The following is a 19,148-nucleotide window of genomic DNA, read 5'->3' as shown; positions in this document are numbered from 1 at the left end:
AAGCATCAGAACATCAAACACACCCAGGGAGCTCTGGGAATGCACTGGAGCCCATAGTAATTACATATCACATGCCGGGTCTGGCAGGCTGGATAGCAGCGATGGACTAAGGGGAAGATATGGCCTGGCGGACGGGGGGAAAGGCAGACACGGGGCCAGGCTCTCCGACCACAGCTCCTCTGGGGACGATGATTCAGCTTGTATGGGGACCTCTCTGAAGGTGAGACCACTGCCCGCAACAGAAGCCCCCCTCCTCCAGTGACCCGAGGCTGGAAGGAGGGAGTGAATACCGTAGAGGAATAGGCACCGGAACCAGGGGGCTTTTCAGGGCAGAAGGAGCAGCCACACAGACACTCAGTCATGTCTAAAGTGAGTCCTAGGAAATGAGTTCTAAATCTGGTCCTGTAGTTAGTTGGAGGCTGGCTCTGGCAGGGAGATCTGACCTTGGGAGACTTGTGGTGACCCCACCTCAGTGATCCCACTCTAAGTAGGGCCGATATGGGGGCCCACCTCACAGGGCGAGGTGAGGATGGATCCATTCTGTGCAGAGCCCCCAGGAAGCCCCTGGACACAGTGAACCATCCTGGTCACTCTAGGACCCTCAGTGCCCCTTGTGATCTGAGGCTGGGGGCCGGTGGTCCCTGAAGGACTGGCCACTTGAGGGTGGGGGTGGCAAGGCTCTTCCCCCCCGCTCCCCATGCCAGCTCCTGAGGGCACAAAGATGAGCTGAAGAGCAATTGCTCTGAATGATAATTTGCACTTAGATTTATTTTAATCGGCAGCATATTAGCCAGGCACATGCGATAACCGTTTAATGACTGTTATATGTATAATCCATTTTATTCTCAGCTGGCTCCCACGGTAATTACATTCTGCTGTGTTTAATTCATAACTTGATCGTTTATTCCAAGTCATGTTGGGTTGGTCCACAGGCTCAAGGGAAGTGCCACTTGCTGAGGAGCTCAGCCTCTGCTCTGGCCATGCAGGAAGCTGGCGAGGCCACCGACATCTCCTCGGCTCTCGTGGGAGCTCTGGGCCAGCAGCTCCAACTCTGAGCCGGCCAGAGCCCGCAGTGGGTGGTAATGATGGTGATGCAATCAGCAAAGGCTGAAATAATATCAGACACTTTCTATTTAATGTAATAACTGCGCAGGACGTGTGCACACCTCACACCCAGCACACCCGAAAGGCAGGGGCCAACAGCTCAGTGTGAGTCTAACAGGCCTGGGAGGACCTGTGGGTTCAGTTCTGATGTCCGGAGTGTTTGACTTCACCTTTCCACACCTCAGTTTCCCCACTTTTGACACAGGGATGAGACCACAGTACCCATTTCACTGGGGCCTGTGAAGACTGGAGATCCAGAATATAGTAAATGCAGTCAAAGAGTTTTTTAAATAATTAAAGCAATTCTCATCCTTGCTGCTCAGGCAAGGAAACTAAGGTCGTCCCACAAAACAATACCGAAGTGGGTATATAAATGCACGAAGGTGGAGGCCGTCTGAGAAGCTGGCTGTCAGCCAGGGAGGCTAAGGAGTCCTACACCTACCACTGGCTGGAGGACCAGGAGGCTGGCAGTCAAGCTCATTCTCGGCCTGACAGCCTGAGAACCAGGGGAGCTGATGGGTATGAGTCCCAGTCCCTCCATGTGAGTGCCCCGTGGCCAGTTTGGTTGACACAGAACATAAAGCATCACACACACCTGCCAGGCCTCTCTGCCTCTTCTGAGAACTCAGGTGTTCCCAGATGTCTGTCCACCATCCAAAGGGCCTTTTTCAGGCTTTCAGTCCCCGATACTTCCACCAGAGTCCTGTGGGGAACTTGCTTTTAAGGACAGAGTCCACCACCCTCGCACGCACTGGCGTAGAATCTCTGGGGAGGCTCTTCTACTACCTGCATTAAAGAGCAGGGCTGGCACCACACTCAGGCCAGCAGTGCTTGCTGGGTCCACGCCTGGCCCCACCCTCCATCCGCTATCTCACAGGCACATGCCCTTGGCATGTAGTGTTGTCCACACGGCTGGGAGTCCTTTCCCCGAGAGCAGTGTGACGTTCTCCTCAATTAATCACAGCCGCCCTTGCCCCCCCGCCCCCCAGACACTGCCGCACCTGGAGGTCCCTAATTAGGAGCCTAATTAGCCCCACAGCCCATTTCTCATCACAACGGCCCATCGTGAGTCTGCTTTGCAACTAATGACTGAGTCTTCATGACAAGAATGGCAATTCCTTCTGGTATTTACCTCCACCTTCCCCAGAAAAGTGCCAAGGGCAGCATGCATAAGCCACCCAGGGGCCCGCAGCACTGTGCAGGTCAGGGCTGGCTGCTAGTCGGGCCATGGACCTGAGGGCAGGGGTCAGGTGACCACCATCCTGTCTTAGCTGGGATGGGAGGGCCTTCGGGGGGAGGGAAGCTACTGGGGGAGGGCGGGAACAGGGGAGTGTGCAGGCAGGTGGGAGTAGAATGGAAAGGGGGGCCTGACTGCTGTGTCCTATGCCTCCCCAGCCTGGATCCTCAGGAAGAACTCCTGAGTCCACTTTGTACTTGGCCCTTCCACTCTGTCTGTGTGGCTGAGCAGGAAGTCTTTTGTCTTAAGGAGAGAGTGAATGCAGGAAGCTGTCAGAGCAGGCGTGGGCCTTACACATTGCTTGCCTTCAGCGGGAGCTTCACTGAGGCCATGGTGAACATCCTGGCTTTTCTCTGGAGGATGAACTGCCTGCTGGCCTTCTTGGGAAGGAAACGCACTGGTGTCCAATGCCCAGAGACAGAAGAGTCAAATACAGAAAATGACCAGGCAGGAAGCTGCGGCCCTCATTCCTGGAACACCAGGTGAACTTGCTTCAAAGGGAGGTTTGACAGGGAATGTGTGGATCAACCTGTACTGGTCCATGGAAGCAGCAGAGCTCAGGCTCTGGGGGTCCTGGCAGTCTAGCAGGGGACGAGGGTTCCTTGCAGGGGAGGCTGCTCTAGGTCTCCTCCTCCCAGAAAGCCCCTCCTCTCCCCAACTCTCTGCCTTGCCCCCCAAGCTGCAGTTGTGGGTGATCCCCAGAGCAGCAGCTGGGCCTCTCTGTCCGGCCACCTTTGGTCTCTGATGACAAAACCTGCCCAGAGTGAGAAAACTGAATCAGAGCAGAACCGTGTGGAGGGTGAGGCCTCCAGGCAGTGGGCTTCTCCAGGGGTCATTCCCAGAGCAGCCATCCCCGCTGAGCTGTTTCAGGGGAGGCCTGAGTGTCTCAGTAGGAATTCGGCTCCCAGGCTCAGGGGGACAGAGGATGTCTGAATAGCTCTTCACTGAGATGTGTCACCTCCAGCACCAGCTCAAATGAGCCTCCTTCCCCTGGCACCCCTGCACCCCACCCCTGCAGTGGAGAAGTGCCCTAGACACACCCTCTGGTTACCAAGGACAACCCTGACTGTCTGATGACCAGGTTGAGACTGGACTTTATGAAGCTTCAGAATGAAGAAAATTCCCACCTCCAAGGGCAGAGGTTAGGGGACATGGTACCCAGTCCACCAGCCTCAGGAAGGGGGCAGAATGAGGACTGAAAACCAAGCCCTGAGCCCCGCAGCTCAGACCCCACACACAGCCCCTGCTAGCTGCCATCACTCTGCAGTCAGATCTTTGCGGCTTTCTTTTTTCAAAAATCTATTGTGACAAGATAGAAAGGAAAAGAGGGTACATGAAGCCTTGGTAGTCATGTACCCTTTAGTCTGAATTAGCATCAACTTCTTCACCAAGGGCAGATATGGATGGTGCAGGGGGAGGTGAGAGGGAGGTAGGACACAAAGAGCCACAGAGCAAAGGCAGATGGAGGGAGTGCCACCTGCAAGAAAAGCTCCCCAAACAGGACCAGGCACCTCTGAAGAAAAATACCTTCATTTCTGTTGTAATTTGGGCCGAGCCTGGTTCAACCTCACGATGCTCCAGATGTCATGGAGACAGCTAAAGGCCAGACAGCCACGTGGGATGGTGTGCTTCCGTGCACTTGGCTCTGCATTTATAATACAGACACTTTGGATTCACCACTCATTCCACATTGGGAGTAACAGGAGAGGCAGCGAGGTACCTCAATGGACTGATTCTGAGGTTTAGTCTCAGCATTGAAAGGGAAACACCCACTGATTTCCAGCTAGTCTTTGCAAGTGGAGCATAATGACTCAATACACACCTTTTTTATTTAAGCCAGACTTGGTTTTGTTAACTTTGTTGTGAGACTGCCAAACACACAGAAGCGAATCGAGAACAGTGTCCCCTGCTCCCACCTTCTGGGCCCAGAGGCACTCCAGTTTTGTCCACTGTCAATCTAGGGTCTCCCCTGAATTATTGTTATTTTAACATGAATTCGACAAAGTCAAAAATCCCTCATCCATCTGTCCATCCATCAGCAGGTGAAGAATAGGGTGAAATGTTGGCTTCGGGGTAATTTCCCACGGCTTTTATTTTCATGGATATCCCACAGTAGAGCTGACACCCCCACCCCCTAAACCCGAATGACAGGGCCAGGTACCATCACCCCCATCCCCGGGTGGGAAGGAAGTGGACTTGGGCTGCTGGAGAATTTTCAGACTCAGAAGACGCTGGGTGGGGTTTCTGGATTATTTTGAGAGACGTAGCACTGGGGCCCTGGAATTATGTTTTCTCAAAAACTTGTTTTTCATAAGTAACTGACTGTGTAGGCAAATCAGTCTGTGGCGGCGACGTGCTGGCATGAAGCTAATCATTAGCTGCCACAGGAAGGAGGCGATCATCCCCACTGACTCCCATCAGACAGGAGCAGCCCAGGAGCTGATGTCTTCATTACCCAGCCTTGAAATTTCCAGAGAAGACGGTAATTCATGCGTGGCCCGGTTGTCATCCTCCCACTGATTTCAGAAAAATGAAACCCTGGGCTTCCTCTCTATGCTTTGTAGCCATTTCTCCATCCTCACACATAAAGGAATCAGCCGTCAAGTGGATGCAGAATCCTTGAGTCATGTCTGAAGGGCCCGTGGCAGGCTCGGCGCGTACATTTTTGCTCACGCACCCACAGTTTCAATGCTTGAGTGTGGTGGGTGGATAGAAATGCAAATCAAGCCAGCCTGAGAAAAAGTGGGGTGGGTGGGCGCATTCCAGGTATGAAAGGATCAAGCATTAGATGCCATCAGGACTCCAGGCCTCTTCCCATCCCCAACTCTGCTGGAACCAGCCTGGCAACCGGTGACAGGGGCCTGCCTCTCCCAATGAGCAGGAAGGACTCTAAGTGTACAACTTGTGTCCCCAGGGCAGTGGGGATGGGCACTCTGATTAGCAGGAATGGAGAGGAAAGGACCAGCCCCTCCCCAAGGCCATGCAGGGTGGGCTCTCAGGAACACAGACCCCTGGGACCCAGCAGGAGGGCCAGTCTGGGGCACGGGGGTGGAGCAGTGGGCACTGTGGGTCTGGATGAGCAAAGCCAACAGATGTCCCCTCCTGGGTCCATGCCCACTGTCGCCGGCAGAGCAGTGCCATTCAGCCTGCTGTGGAGAGTAACAAACGGGCAACAGATTGCCCGTGTGGAGGATGAGCCTGTTCCACCAACTTGGCATTTGAAACCAAGATAATAGAAGGCAGGCTGAGATTCAGTGGTCGTGACAGGTGTCCACAGCAAGGTTATCCACTTGGTGGCATCCAGCAGCCTTGGCCCTTTTTCAAAGAAAAATATTATACCATATTAGCTCTCTTAGCTGTCACAGCCATGATATATGCGTGTGTATTTAATATTCGATCTATGGTTTGTGTGTGTGTGTGTGTGTGTGTGTGCAGGGGGCGGGGAGGGAGAGAGCATATTCAAGGCGACGGTGCATGTGAAGTGCCTAGAACAATGCCCGCGGCAGATCCCCGCTTTGATGTCGGCAGCGCGGGCAGCCTATCTGCACGGCAAGCACGTGTGTATTTATGGACCCGAGAGAGGCTGTGATTTCAGCAGATCGCGTTTGCTCTGCATGCATAATCTGATTATATTTTAACTGCTCATTTACACGAGAACACATTTCCCTCAAACGTGCTAATGCTCTTTTTTTTTCCCCTCAATGATATTTTTAAAAACCAGATTGCTGGGCGGTACAACTGCGCTGAGAGAGCTTTCCGAAGTGAAAACAAGCGGCTCTCCAAGTGTGGACATGATGCTGCCCGCCCCAGAATTACACTCTGAGGGGAACAGACCATGCGTCTGCAGAGCCTTCAGCCCTGCCCCAGGAAACAGCTTTCCCAGGACTGGGCCCCAGAGAAGGCCGGCCCTGGCCCTCACCCTCACCTGGTCATCTTCCCAGTGCCACGAGGACGGCCCTGAGCAGGGATGAGAGTGACGGCACATCACTGCTGCCCCTAGAGAAGGGGGCTTCACGCACACCTGTGTTCACTGCAGCCCCCCAGGCTGTGCTCCTTGGTTACAGCAGCCCCTGGACCCTCATGGGGCCCACAGGGGAGCTCCTCAACTGTCCATGATTAATAGGTCCAGAGGAAGTCCCTCTGAGTCCCCGGGGCTGGGCGCTGGCCAGCCTTGCCCGCCCCATCCCCCACTGGTCTGCTTATCCTGTAGGAATCGGGGCCCATCCAGGGTCTCAAAGCACATCCTCGGGAGCTGCAGACTCTACCTCACCTCAGAAATGGTCTCAGGGGGCTCTTGCAGGGCAAGGGAGTACCAGGAAGGTGATAGGCAGGCAATGGCAGCCAGAGGAGGACCCGGGCCTGACGGAAGAGGGCGCCTCTCTCTGCCCCTCCCACCTGCAGGCCAGAACTTACTCCTAAGACACGCTCACCTGCAGGGCGAAGGGGAGAGGGGATGAGCCCACTGGGGTCACTAGAGTCTCAGACGTGCTATGGGGGACTGCACCCTGGAATCTGCAAGCCACCAGGCCTGCTGCTGGTGCTTCTGTGGGACTGCACCTCTCTCCAAGGCTCCTGCCCCAGAGCAGGGGCCATCCAGGCAAGTGGGTCACCTGCCTTCTCTGGCAGTCATCTCGAAGCTCCGAGGCAAGAATGACTAAGGAGACTCCGGTTTTATTTTAGAACTCATATGAAGTCATTAGGAAATGGGAGATGAGTTTTTTATTTAAGTACTTTTAGGCAACTGGAACTCCTGAGACTAGACAAAGGCCGCAGGTTTCAGGTCTCTGGAAGACGAGCTGGAACTGTCAGAAGTCGTGTTTATGCAAGCACCACCCTCCCTGGGAGATACCCCCACAGAAGGAAGGCCTATGGGCGGGGGGCAGGGGCCTGCGGGGCAGGGGCCCGGCAGCTGTGACCCTTTCTCTTTCAGCTTAAGTCACAAGTGTGTTCACAACCACCCCTGGGAAAGCTAACCAGAAATTGGTAAATTTATAAGAGGCATAAACTCAGCTTCCCAGGGGGAGAGCTGACAAAACACTGCTTTTCTCTGAAAGCTGAGCAGATGGAACTGTTTGTCCTTCTGCATCGGATGCGCTGTTGTCTTTCGCCCAAGAGAAAGTCTCAAAAAGAAAATGCCTTTGTGGGAGGGGGTACTCAGGGACCCTCCTTGTAGCCTGACCCAAGTGTGGAGGGGGAGGGGGACGAAGGGGGAAAGCAGGGGACTCGGGGTGGGGGGATAACTCTATCAGATTCAAACCTGGTCCCCAGAAGCCAGGCTGCAACTTCAAAGAAAATTCTAAAAAGCCTTCTTTGTGTTGATCAGCCTGAAATGCATGCCATAGCAAAGCCTTCACAGGAGTAATTTTTAGGAACCTGGGCTGCATGAAAGCTTGTTTTGGAGATCAGATTTTCTCTTTCTCCTTAGATGATCTAACATGCCTTTTTTTCCCTCCAAAACATCATCTTTCCTGACACGTCTCTTTGCTGAAGTCTTCAACGCCCCAGGTGGAGTCCACAGTTGTCAAGCCCTTCTCGGCTGCAAGTGTTGGTGGCTATTGCTTGTACAAGCGCTCTGCTCAATAAATCTAGAAAAGTGCACGGGGAGATGGTTTAGATTGTTAGGAGAAGGGTGCTGCTGCCGGGGGGTGAAATGACAGTTGCAACCGAGGTGTCCCCACGGCCTGAACCCCTCCCCCAGCCATCTCCCTTCCTGCTTTAGAGGGTGGAGCCCAGAGGGACTAGCCCCCAACCTGCAGCTGGGAACTCAGCCTTCCTCATGCAACCTCCACAGGAACCCTGCCACTGACGGGAATGAAAGCCATGCCCGCACTCTCAGGGGCCCAGGAGCTCAGCCCTTCCTCTTCCTCATCTAGCCCACTGGCGATAAAGCCAGAGTTTGTGGAGCAGTCACCTCCACATGGCGTGTGGTCATGCACCTGAAACATGGTGCTCATAATAACCTGGTGACACCGGGTCCACTGAGGTTTGGTCGGTTTATAGACCTGGAGCCCACGGTCAGCAGGGTACACTCCTGGCAGCCACACCCTCCCCATCTTCTGGCTCTTCCTTGTGACCACAGCTCAAATTTCCAGAAAGCCAGACAGGGGCCAAGGGTTAAGGCATGACTGGAAACATGAAGGACAAGGACGTGAGAGCCAAGGCAGGTGCCCAGCCTCGAAGGAGACCTGCCACTCCCGCTCCACTCACTAGCTCTCACACAAGTGTTGCTCTATTTTTAACATCCTCCTTGGAATGCTCTGCATTCCGACATGTGCACTTTCCAGGCTGTGGGTGGGAAGTCAACAGCCAAACTCTACAAATTACGCATACTACATATCCTTAGCGTCTTTAGATAAATGTACACTACTCCCCACCCACCTGTAGCCTCATGGGAAACCTAATAATAACCTTAATAACAATAAAATGTTTCTTTTGCCACTAAGTCACAGAGTTTGGGGTGCTTTGTTATGCAGCAGTAGGTAAATAGATAGCTGATACAGGTATTGCTGTGAACCTTTCTTTTTTTTTTTATTTTAGGAAGAAGCCTTCTTGTAATAAGAGTTGCCCAAGGGCCATGTGGGGGCCAGAGGAAAGACAGGATGTGACCCCAGGACTCCAAGGACTGAATTCTTGTAGCCAGGAAAGCAAAGTCCTTGTTACACCCTCTGCCCCTCATCCTGGCTGCCACTCTCCTAAGATGGTTAGATAACCCTGCCCCCTCGATAGCTTCAGGCCCACGGGTGCAACCCAGAGGGGTCTGTCTTGGGTTCCATAGCTACATCCTCTTACATTCGGAAGCCTGTTGGGAAAAGACCAGGGGTGTTGCCAGTCTCGCTGTTCATCATCTAATCTCTTTCACTAGTTTATCAAAAGTCTGCTGAGCACTCACTACATCCAGGTACCTTTCAGAGCCTGGGAGAAGTTAGCAAAGCAAACAAACCAGGACCCCCCACACATATCTGCCCATGGCAGTGGTCATCCAGGCATCTTCCCTCCAGTGTCTCAGACTTGACCTTCACCCTGAAGCTCAGGTGACCACCCAGCTCAACAGCCAGGACACCACCCTGCCTACATCACACTGGGAACCCCAGGAAGCTGGAGACACCCAGTTGCTGCTGCCCTCTTGGCCGACACACCAGCTTCCCCAAGAAACTCAGACCCCTTATCAACGCATCTCAGCCCTGGCAGACTTGGACAAGCAAGCTTGTTGCAGACACACAGCATGTGGAGTGTCAGGGAGAGGCCAGCAAGGCTCAGAGGGAGTTAGGCCTGGGCAAGGGTGTGGTCCAGTCACTGATGGACACAGCAGACCAGCCCCGCCCTCCGTGAGCACCTCACCAAAGCTTTCTCTAAAGGGTCCCAGCTGTTCAGGAAGCACATGTCCAGGGAAATCATAAGCGAAAGAGGCAAACAGTTCGGACTTGGAAGGTTCCGGCTGCTGGGCCATCCAGACAGGCTCCCCGCTTCACAGAAAGAGGATTTTAAGCCACTGGGGACTCCAGACAAGGTCCCACCACCTATGCGGTTCAGCAAGGCAGCCCAGGTGACATTTCCTCTGTGGTTTCAAGAGAAAGCCTTGTCATAATATTTGTGCTAAGTTGCCTTTTATGATTTTTTAAGCTCCTAGGCTGGCTCGAAAAGAAATCTTTGCAAAGAAGCCCAGCTTAGCAGAAAGGTCAGGGGTGTGAAAACCAAACAGTGAGCTTAAGCAGCCAAGTGAGAGCGCATTTCCATCAGGAGCGTCCTCAGTGGCAACAGCTACTGGCCGGCAAAGTGGCCACTGGCTGCTGCCTTCCTCTGGGGGGAGGGGTGGGGGTCTCAAGAGAGGTGACCGGATACCACTGTCCACGACAAGACCCCCACGTCCCCATGGGTTCAGGATGACCTCCGGGGGCCAACACAGGCTGACACGGCACTGCTTTCTGTGGCAAGGACACTCAACTCCCAACCCCAGGACCAGTTCACTGAACCTATGGTCTCGCCTTCCAGAGAGCAAACCTGGGCTAACTTGGAGAAGTTAAAGCAACTTTTGTTTTCCCAGGTATTTCAGCTTCACACCCTCTGAAATCCTCACACAGTCTGCACAAAAGCATTCACTCCACAGGTGTCCACTGAGAGCCTGCCTTTTGCAGCGCCAACAGCATCCAGAAGAACAGGGACCCGGGAACATCGATTTGAACTGTGTACCCATTTCACAGATGACTAAACAGAGGTACGGGGAAGCTAAAACACTAACCCAGATATTAAGCAGCAGGTTGAAACCACTCCTGTTGCCTCTGAGCTCACTGTGCTGGCCTCCAGCAAAGGGACATCTGTGTTTCCTGCGAGGCTACATTTTTAAGCACATATCTTATGTGCCAAGACTCCGTGGTGGGAACATCAGGGTTCAGTGGAGCAGAGAAGCCCAGAACCAGCTGGGAACTGGAGACTAAGCACTGAGCCCCAGCTTCTCCCCCAACTGGTCTGAAGTCTGGCTGCTTGGCCTCACCCCCTTTCCTCAGAGCTCCCTTTCCCTCAGCTCCCTCCGGTATCTGTTCCTGATTCCCAGGCAGCCAGGTCCCTCTACATCCTGCCAGGCTGGACCCTGAGGATGACATCTGATGGTCCACGTGCATGTGGTGATGACAGGCATGGACCCTACCACCTGCACCCACAGCGGCACACGGCCACCCCAGGGTGCTGGGTGCAGGAGACCACCCTGCACAGAAGCAGGTGGTGCTTTATCCTCTGCTTTCTGATCGCCTCAAGTCACCCCCTCCCCCAGTTACTTGTGCTAGAGTAAAGCCCCCTGGGAGCCCAGCTTCTGGCATCCCAGGAAGAAAGGGCATCCCCCTACCTCAGCAGGAAGCCCACTGCTTGGGCGGGCTGGAAGCGACCCGGGGGCAGTTCCCTTGGGGAAGTGGGGCATAAGAAGCTGGGGAGACCCGGGAAAGGGGAGCGAGCTGCCTGAGGAGAGTGCCTGGAAAGAGCCAATATTCCTGGCGCACCTCGCTGGAATCCCAATTCCCTGGGGCGCATCTTCCAGCCCAGATGGTCCCTGAGAGTGCGCGGGGGTGATCAGCCAGCCCTGCCCCCTTGCGGGGCGGGGACAGTGGCTGGGGCCGCCTTCTCTCCCCTCCAGCGCCCCCCACGGCTGGGCGCGCCCGTCGCCGCCGGCTCAGTGGAGGCGCAGAACCCGGGAGGGCGCTGGCGCGGCGGGAGGTGCGCGGAGCGAGGTGCGCGGAGAGCGCGAGCGAGAAGAGAGCGCGCTGGGCAGCCGGGCGTGCGCTCCGCTCGGCTCTACAGGCTTGCCTCGCGCAGCCCAAGCCCCAACCGGCTGGGCGCTCTCCGCGAGAACCGGTTCTGCCGCCCGGGGACCCGAGGAACCGTGGGATCGGGCATTCGGAGAAAGCCGGGAAAGCGCGGAGCCCGGAGGGAAGCTGCAACCCACTGTGAGTGCGAGCGCCGAGCGCGCCAGGCTGGCACGGACCGGGTCGGCGCTCCCCGGCTCGACGGCGCGCCCCCTCGGCCTCTCACACCCACCCCTCCGGCTCCCTCTATTCTGTCCCTGCCTGAGTCGCACCCACTCTCGCCCCAGCTTCTAGCCGCGGACCCCGGGAAGCGCAGCAGCACCCCGCCCCGCGCGTCCGACATGCGTCTCAACAGCTCGGCGGCTCCCGGTCCCTGGGTCGGCCTGACCGGCGACCCGTTCACGCAGCCGCCGTCGGTGCTGGAGGGGGCGCTCCTGGCTCCCGGCTTGGGCAATGGCTCTGGCAACCTGTCGGAGCCCGTACCAGCGGCGCCCAGCAGCGACCTGGATGTGAACACGGACATTTACTCCAAGGTGCTGGTGACCATCGTGTACCTGGCGCTCTTCGTGGTGGGCACGGTGGGCAACTCCGTGACTGCGTTCACGCTGGCGCGCAAGAAGTCGCTGCAGAACCTGCAGAGCACGGTGCACTACCACCTGGGCAGTCTGGCACTGTCCGACCTGCTCATCCTGCTGCTGGCCATGCCTGTGGAGTTGTACAACTTCATCTGGGTGCACCACCCCTGGGCCTTCGGTGACGCCGTGTGCCGCGGCTACTACTTCCTACGCGACGCCTGCACCTACGCCACTGCCCTCAACGTGGCCAGCCTGAGCGTGGAACGCTACCTGGCCATCTGCCACCCCTTCAAGGCCAAGACCCTCATGTCCCGCAGCCGCACCAAGAAGTTCATCAGCGCCGTCTGGCTGGCCTCCGGCCTCCTGGCCGTGCCTATGCTCTTCACCATGGGCCAGCAGAACCGCAGCGCCGACGGCCAGCACCCCGGCGGCCTGGTGTGCACACCCATTGTGGGCACCGCCACAGTCAAGGCCGTCATCCAGGTGAGCAGCTTCTTCGGGGGGCGGGGGCAGGAGTCAGAGGGCACCAGACCGGGATCTCCCCTGGGAGCAAGGGTCCAAGGTGGACCCTCAGGGAAGCCTCAGTGCCTCATCCCAAATGTAGTTTCCTGTCTGTGTGTCCTCTGGGTACAGGAAGTCGGAGAAAATTTCATGTCCCAAAGAAACTTTATTCCTATGAAGCTGGGAAGGAGTGGGGATGGGGGAGGAGCAGGGGACTTGAGAGCAGCCTGACCCCCGGCTTCTTCTCACCTTTCGCCCCAGGGCTGCCAGGCCTCAGCCCCACTTATTTCATCCCCTCCTTTCATCAAAGGGGCTGGAGCCCCAGATTACCGACCACTCTGGAGCCAAGGCTCCATGGGTGGGCCTCAGCTGTCCCCAGAGTCCCTGAGATGTAAGGTAAATGTGTGTGCTGGTGTCCTCCTCTTCCCAGAGAGAGTCCCTCCCATCAGCTTCTCGAAAGGCTTTGTGCTCCCCACAGGCGTGGTCCCTCTCCTCTACAGCAGAATCCCTATCCCAGATGGTTCCACCAGTGTCTCCTGGCCTGATGCTGTCTTGGGCTGGTTCCTTAGTTTAGCCTCAGTTTTCCCATCTGTTAAATGGGGGCAATCACAGCCCTGGTCTCTGAAGGTACAAGATTCAAGAGAGAAGGTGTGGGAAGCCCATGTCTGGCTCCTGGTGGGTAGAAGCAGTCAGAGGCACTCTCACTGGTGGTGGTGGTGATGTTATTTCTGCTGGAAAATCCTAAGGTATTGGGCCTGGTGGCAGATTGGAGGGCCTGGAGTCGGGTGACCAACGCCCTCAGAGGGTCTGGGTGAAGCTTGTAGGGACCCAGGTGGGTGACCTCCCTGGGCATTGGCTCAGCCAGGCAGGGGGATTCCGACCCCAGGGAGAAGTCTTCTCAGGCAGGGCCCTGGCCTGGGAGCAGGGTGTCCACCAGAGCAAGTTAGGGCAGAGATACCACCTGGAATGGCATGGTAACCTCAGGATGTGGGTAACCATGAAAGGGCTGGGGCTCCCTCCACCTCAGAGTGGGATGGGAGAGGAGGGTCTGGACTGAGCCAGGTGGGGGTGGGTGTAGCCAGAGAGACTGGCTGTCCTGTGTGACTGTCCTTTCATGCCCAAGTCATCAACAGCTTCTCAGCAGAACCCATGCTGCTGCCTCTGAGTATGACAGGGGTGCCGGGCTCTGGGAGCTGGCGTGCTTGGGGGTGGGGAACGTGCCATCTACACATCTATTCTGGGCTGCAACTGACCCTCCACAGGCCACAAACGAGATGCAGTCAGTGGGCAGAGTTAAGCTCCAGGCTCCTCGCCTGCCCTGACTCCAGGTGGCCCCCGGCAGCCACGTGTAGCAGGAAGATGAGTCACGGGCGCTGCAGGCAGGAGCAACCAAGGCGCGTGCAGTGACAGAGTGGGAATTACCTTCCGACTTCCTCTGGGGTCTTGCAGGCTGTGCCAGGGCTGGGGAGTTGGGAGACAGCAGCCACGACATCTGGCTGTGAAGGTGGGGCAGGTCAGTCATGCCCACCCGGGAGATGCTCCCCTGAGACCCCTGCCCCCTTGGACCCCTGGGGGCTGGGCCAGGAGCAGCCGGGGCTGGATCATCAAGAAAACACAGCAGCAGAGGGAACCCCCCTTAAGCACTCTCACCCTCTGTTAGTGCCACATGCTCAGATGCCCCAGGAACTTGACTTGGCTTCCCAAAGAGCCCTGCCTGAACCTTTTGGTGGGAGGCTGCCATGCTGATGTGGCCCGGGCTGTGTTCTGGTCACTCGTCCACTAGGCAAGTGTCTGTGGAGCTCGCACTACAGAAGGACCGCATCTGTGGCTGCAGCTGTAGCACTGCTGAGCGTTTACTCAGCACTTGCTGGCTCCGAGACCTCAGAGAGCAGAGTTTCCATTTTTCTTTGATGGCCTCAGCCATGTGCTTGGGAAAGACTGATGGGTGGGTTATTAGAGGCGCACTTCTCTCTGATGCCAACCACTCCCGCGAGGCTCCTTGGGCTCCTATGTGCTGCTCCGTGTGCCTGAAGGAACATTCCTCATGGGGAAGCTCAGCCCTGGCCTTGCCCCCTCCCACCTCGTCCCTCTGCACCATCCACCATCCCAGGAGAGGTTCCCAGGGGGTTTTATGTTCCCCACGTGGGCTTCTGGGCCACTTGGCAAATCTGGGCCAATGTCCACTGTTTTAAACAGTGACATCTATGCAGAGAGGGGCTGGGCACCTGTATCCATGTGTCTCCCTGTCATGGGCTATGTTGGGAAGTGTGGAGAAGTGGGCCAATCAAAACGACCACTCTTTCCAAAACTGGGGCCCCCTCCCAGCCCAAGTGTCTCCCACCAGTCCTGTCGGCCCTCCACCCCTGTGAGGTTCCATCCTGGACACTTGCAAACGGAAGTAGTGTTTAGATATGAGGTGCTTTGGTGATGAGATTTCTGAGCAACTTGGAGCTGTCATTGCTGGATACAGCTGGGAGTTTTCTAAGAGTGGGGTTGGAGAGGACAGGGTGAGAGGAGCTCATGGTGAGGACAGGGCTTTCCGGGGCCAGCAAAGGCCCTGGATCCTGGGCCCCTGGTCAACAGGGAAGCCTGGGAGGTGGAGCCCGAGGAGCCTACCCCATTGCCCTGGGATGGTCCAGTGCCTCCCCTGGGCCCCAGAGGGGACTGGATTCAATCCTACAGGGCAGTGGTATCTCCCTCCCCCTGCCACATCTCCATCCCCTAGTAGATCCTGTCTTCCCAAGAGAGGGGAGTAGATCTTCCCAATGCTGGGTAGGGGTGGGGGGATGTGGATGTCCCCCTTCCGGGACCTGTTGCTCTAGGAGCAGGGATGGCAGGTATCTAGGAGGTTCCCCAGCTCGGAGCAGCCCCTCTGCATGCACGGTGCCCTGGCGAGGAGAATTAGGGGTCACAGGGCTTGTGTACCCTTGTTGGAGATCCACCCCCTGCCCACAAGGCCACATTAAAGCAGCCTCTCCCGGAATCACCCATCAGGCATGCATCAGCATGGGGAGGGCTCTGGGTCATCACTTCATTGTTACTGTTTTCCAGGACCTGCCGCCCTGGTGACAGCAGTGAGGCTGAGGGTGACAGAGGGTGGTAGTGGGGTACCCCTGTAATCGGCCTTCACAGATGGCCTCTTTCACATTCAGTGCTGGCAGCATTGCTCCTCACAATGGGCTGGGCCCAGCTTCAGAAGGGGCGGCTGGCCCTGGGTGTGGCTTGTGCAGGAGGGGCTCGTGTCCAGGGGCACATTAACTCTGGGCAGCCTCCTGAGCACTGAGGCCATTAAAGTCTGACGTGATCTGCAGAGGCAGAGGCCGCCGAGACCTGTCTCCACAAAGTGGAAGAAAATTGGTTCCAATAAAATCAGGCCATGGATCATTTTCTCCGTGTTTCTGTCTTGTACCACCAGCTGCGCTGTGCCCTCTCCCCCCGCCCCCATCCATCCACCTGTTCGCTCCCCTTTCATCCATCGCTCTCCCATTCCTCCACCAGCAGCCAGCTCACCTCGGTGATGCTGACACTTGTGGCTGAAGTTTGGCGAGTCACAGGGCCCCAGGAGAGTGATGCTGTGTTGGGGAAACAGGCAAAAATGTGCCCCCAAGATTGGTGCCTCCTGCTGGACGCACTGCTCAGAATGGGGCTCCTCCCCAAGAAGCATCTGCCAAGCACTCACAACGTGCCGGGTCGTGGAAATTCAGGGCAGGCCAAGGGGCTCTTCTGCATTAAGGGGATTGAAGACATGGCCCCTGAGCACCAGGCTAGGTTTCCCATCAGACCCAGGTGCAGAAAGGATGCTGCTGCTGAGACAGTGGGGGTGCAGTCCTTGGTTCACTAGTGATGTCCCGGCATGCAGTGGGACTTCTTGGTTTGGTGACTGTGCTGTGGTTCTGTACAAGGACAGAGTCTGGGGCGAGTGGGGCAGGGACCCACGTGAGCAGTCATCCCAGGAGACACCCACACACTTGGGGACCGCAGCCCATCCCTCGTGTCCAGAGTCTTAGATCAGGGGGACCAGGACTCTAGCCGGGAGCTTTGGTGCCAGCACGGTACGCTTGCCCATGGGCCCCAGCAGGACAATTGTGCTGGGCGGGGCAGGGCCTGTGAGGGGAGGAGGGTGTCAACCTGTTCAGGTGGTTGGAAGTCTCCATCCCACCACCAGAGAGGCAGCCAGGCTTCCGTCTGGTTATCTGAGGAATCACAAGCCTTTGTTCCTTTTTTTCTATTCCGGTGAAACACACATAATGTGAAATTTACCACGCATCTCCAGATGGGGACTTCCCCACTGTCCCTGAGGGAGACTGTGTCCCCACTGGAGACCAGCTGCCCCTGCCTCCAGCCCCGACTGTGTGTCTAGGGTTTGGCTGCTCCAGGCCCCTGTCAGACGGGATTTCCAGCCTGCCTTAGTCTCTAAGATGTGGTGGAGATGCGGTGGTCACGAGTGAATGTGCTGTGCCAAGGAAGGAAGCCAGTCTTAAAAGGCTCCAACTGTATTACTCCAGTCATGTGACTTTCTGGAAGGAAAGTGACGGGCACAGGGCAGTGAGGGGAGGGGTATTGGCGATGGGCAGTGCATGTTCTGTGTCTTGTGGGTGCTGCCAGCTCTGTGATGGAGCATTATCAAAACTCACAGGACTTAGATAAAGGATGATTTTGGTGAATATACACTGTCTCCCTGAGTCCCTCAGAGGTTAAAGGCCAAGTCCATGGCCTCGCCCTGTGAAGGCAGTTTGGGTGCCAGGTCCTCTTGGGGGGTGGGGGGTGCCTTTGGGCAGGAAAGTACCAAAGGGTCCCAGGGTCATTTCTGGGGAACTTGAATGCCCCAGACAGCTGCTCGTCCTACCCCCCTCCTCATCCCAGGAGCCAGGCAGATGCTCAGCCCTCTTGGGGGGACCATGGTACCGAGCTCAAAGCTGTGGGGGCTGCCTGCTCCCCAAGATCCCCATTCTAACCTGGCAGCACCCTGGCATTGAGCCTGGCCACCACCATCCCCCGTGACAGTGCAGCCCCTCAAAGAAAGCAGCCAAGCTCCTTGGGCCCCAAGAGAGAACCAAGGCCCAGAGAAGATGGGGGCATCCAAGCCAGGCCCACCCCTGCCTTGTCCTTCTGCTCCCACAAGGGGCCCAGATGAAGCACCCATGTGCTATGACCCCTGCCCCCTTTAGGGATGTCACATATGGGCACCTGTGGGGGTGGCTCCATCCCCCAGGGCTGGAGCCAGAGGGGGAGAGGACCAGGGAGTCTGGTGGAGCTGGGCCAGTGCACCCAAGCTGCTAGGGAGGGGGTCTTTTGGGGTTTCTTGTCTTTGACAGTCCAGGATCCAAGGTTAAGTACCAACTTCTCCACTGACCAGCTGCAGGGCCAGGCTAGAGATGTGACCTTCTGTGGCTCAGTTTCCTCAATTGCCAGCTGTAGGTGACATAATTGTCACGATCAAGGGCTGAGGCACCCCCACACAGCAGAGGCAGCTTCAAGAAGAGACAGGTTCTCTGATTTGCACCTTTAGGGGCAACAAGAGCCTTCTGCCCCCAAGAAGGCTTCCCTGCCCAGAGCTTGGAGCTGAACCCATGGTCACACCCAGTTCCATCTCGGGGTCTGTGTGCACATGGCAGGGTCCTGCAGGAGACCCCAGAAACCCCCAAGCCTGGCATTGTTCTCACACCTATAGGGTCAGAGACCAGACTGAGCATCTGTCCAGCTCCCCCGAAAAGCCTTCGCTGCCCGAGGGCCCCTGAGCTAGCAATCTGCAGCACCATGTGCTTGAAGAATCCCCATCTGTCTTCTGTGATGAAACCTCCGCCTTCACCCCGTTCCACACCCACTCACCCAGCACCACATGCCAAACACAGAGGGTCTTATGAGGAACCTCCCCCAAAAGGTGTGCATCCCAGCAGAGAAGACAAGACAAGTGGCAACACAATTAAGTACAAGTGAACAGGAGAGGCAGTGGGGCTGTGATCTTAGGTAAGGGCAGGTATGACAGCATCTGGGGAAGAAGGTTCCAGAGCGGGAACAGCAAGTACACAGCATCTGCTGGGGTGACATGGCCAGAGCAGGGGAGCCCAGGGCAGGGCAACAAGCGACGAGTGATCATGGAAGACACAGTTCAGTTCAGTTCAGTCAGTCAGTCGTGTCCGACTCTGTGACCCCATGGACTGTAGCACACCAGGCCTCCCTGTCCATCACCAACTCCCGGAGTTTACCCAAACTCATGTCCACTGAGTCGGTGATGCCAGCCAACCATCTCATCCTCTGTCATCCCCTTCTCCTCCCACCTTCAATCTTTCCCAGCATCAGGGTCTTTTCAAATGAGTCAGTTCTTCACATCAGGTAGCTAAAGTACTGGAGTTTCAACTTCAGCATCAGTCCTTCCAATGAATATTCTGGACTGACTCCCTTTAGGATGGACTGACTGGTTGGATCTCCTTGCAGTCCAAG

The 19,148-nt window shown here is 56.4% G+C and overlaps 1 protein-coding gene across 1 annotated transcript in view; it reads left to right on the top strand.

The window, feature by feature from the left end:
- The first annotated feature begins 11,551 nt into the window (after positions 1 to 11,551).
- The window catches only part of NTSR1 (neurotensin receptor 1), a 48,299-nt gene continuing 40,702 nt past the window's right edge, over positions 11,552 to 19,148 (top strand). Inside the window, exon 1 of the mRNA XM_061125793.1 lies at positions 11,552 to 12,689. Within this exon, the coding sequence (XP_060981776.1) occupies positions 11,973 to 12,689 (717 nt within the window). The 5' untranslated portion in view covers positions 11,552 to 11,972. The remainder of the gene's footprint in view (positions 12,690 to 19,148) is intronic.

Source organism: Dama dama, chromosome 23, assembly GCF_033118175.1.
Source record: "Dama dama isolate Ldn47 chromosome 23, ASM3311817v1, whole genome shotgun sequence".
Lineage (NCBI taxonomy): Eukaryota > Metazoa > Chordata > Mammalia > Artiodactyla > Cervidae > Dama > Dama dama.
Note: the sequence above shows the minus strand (reverse complement) of the source record. Positions and strands in the feature narration are given on the sequence as shown.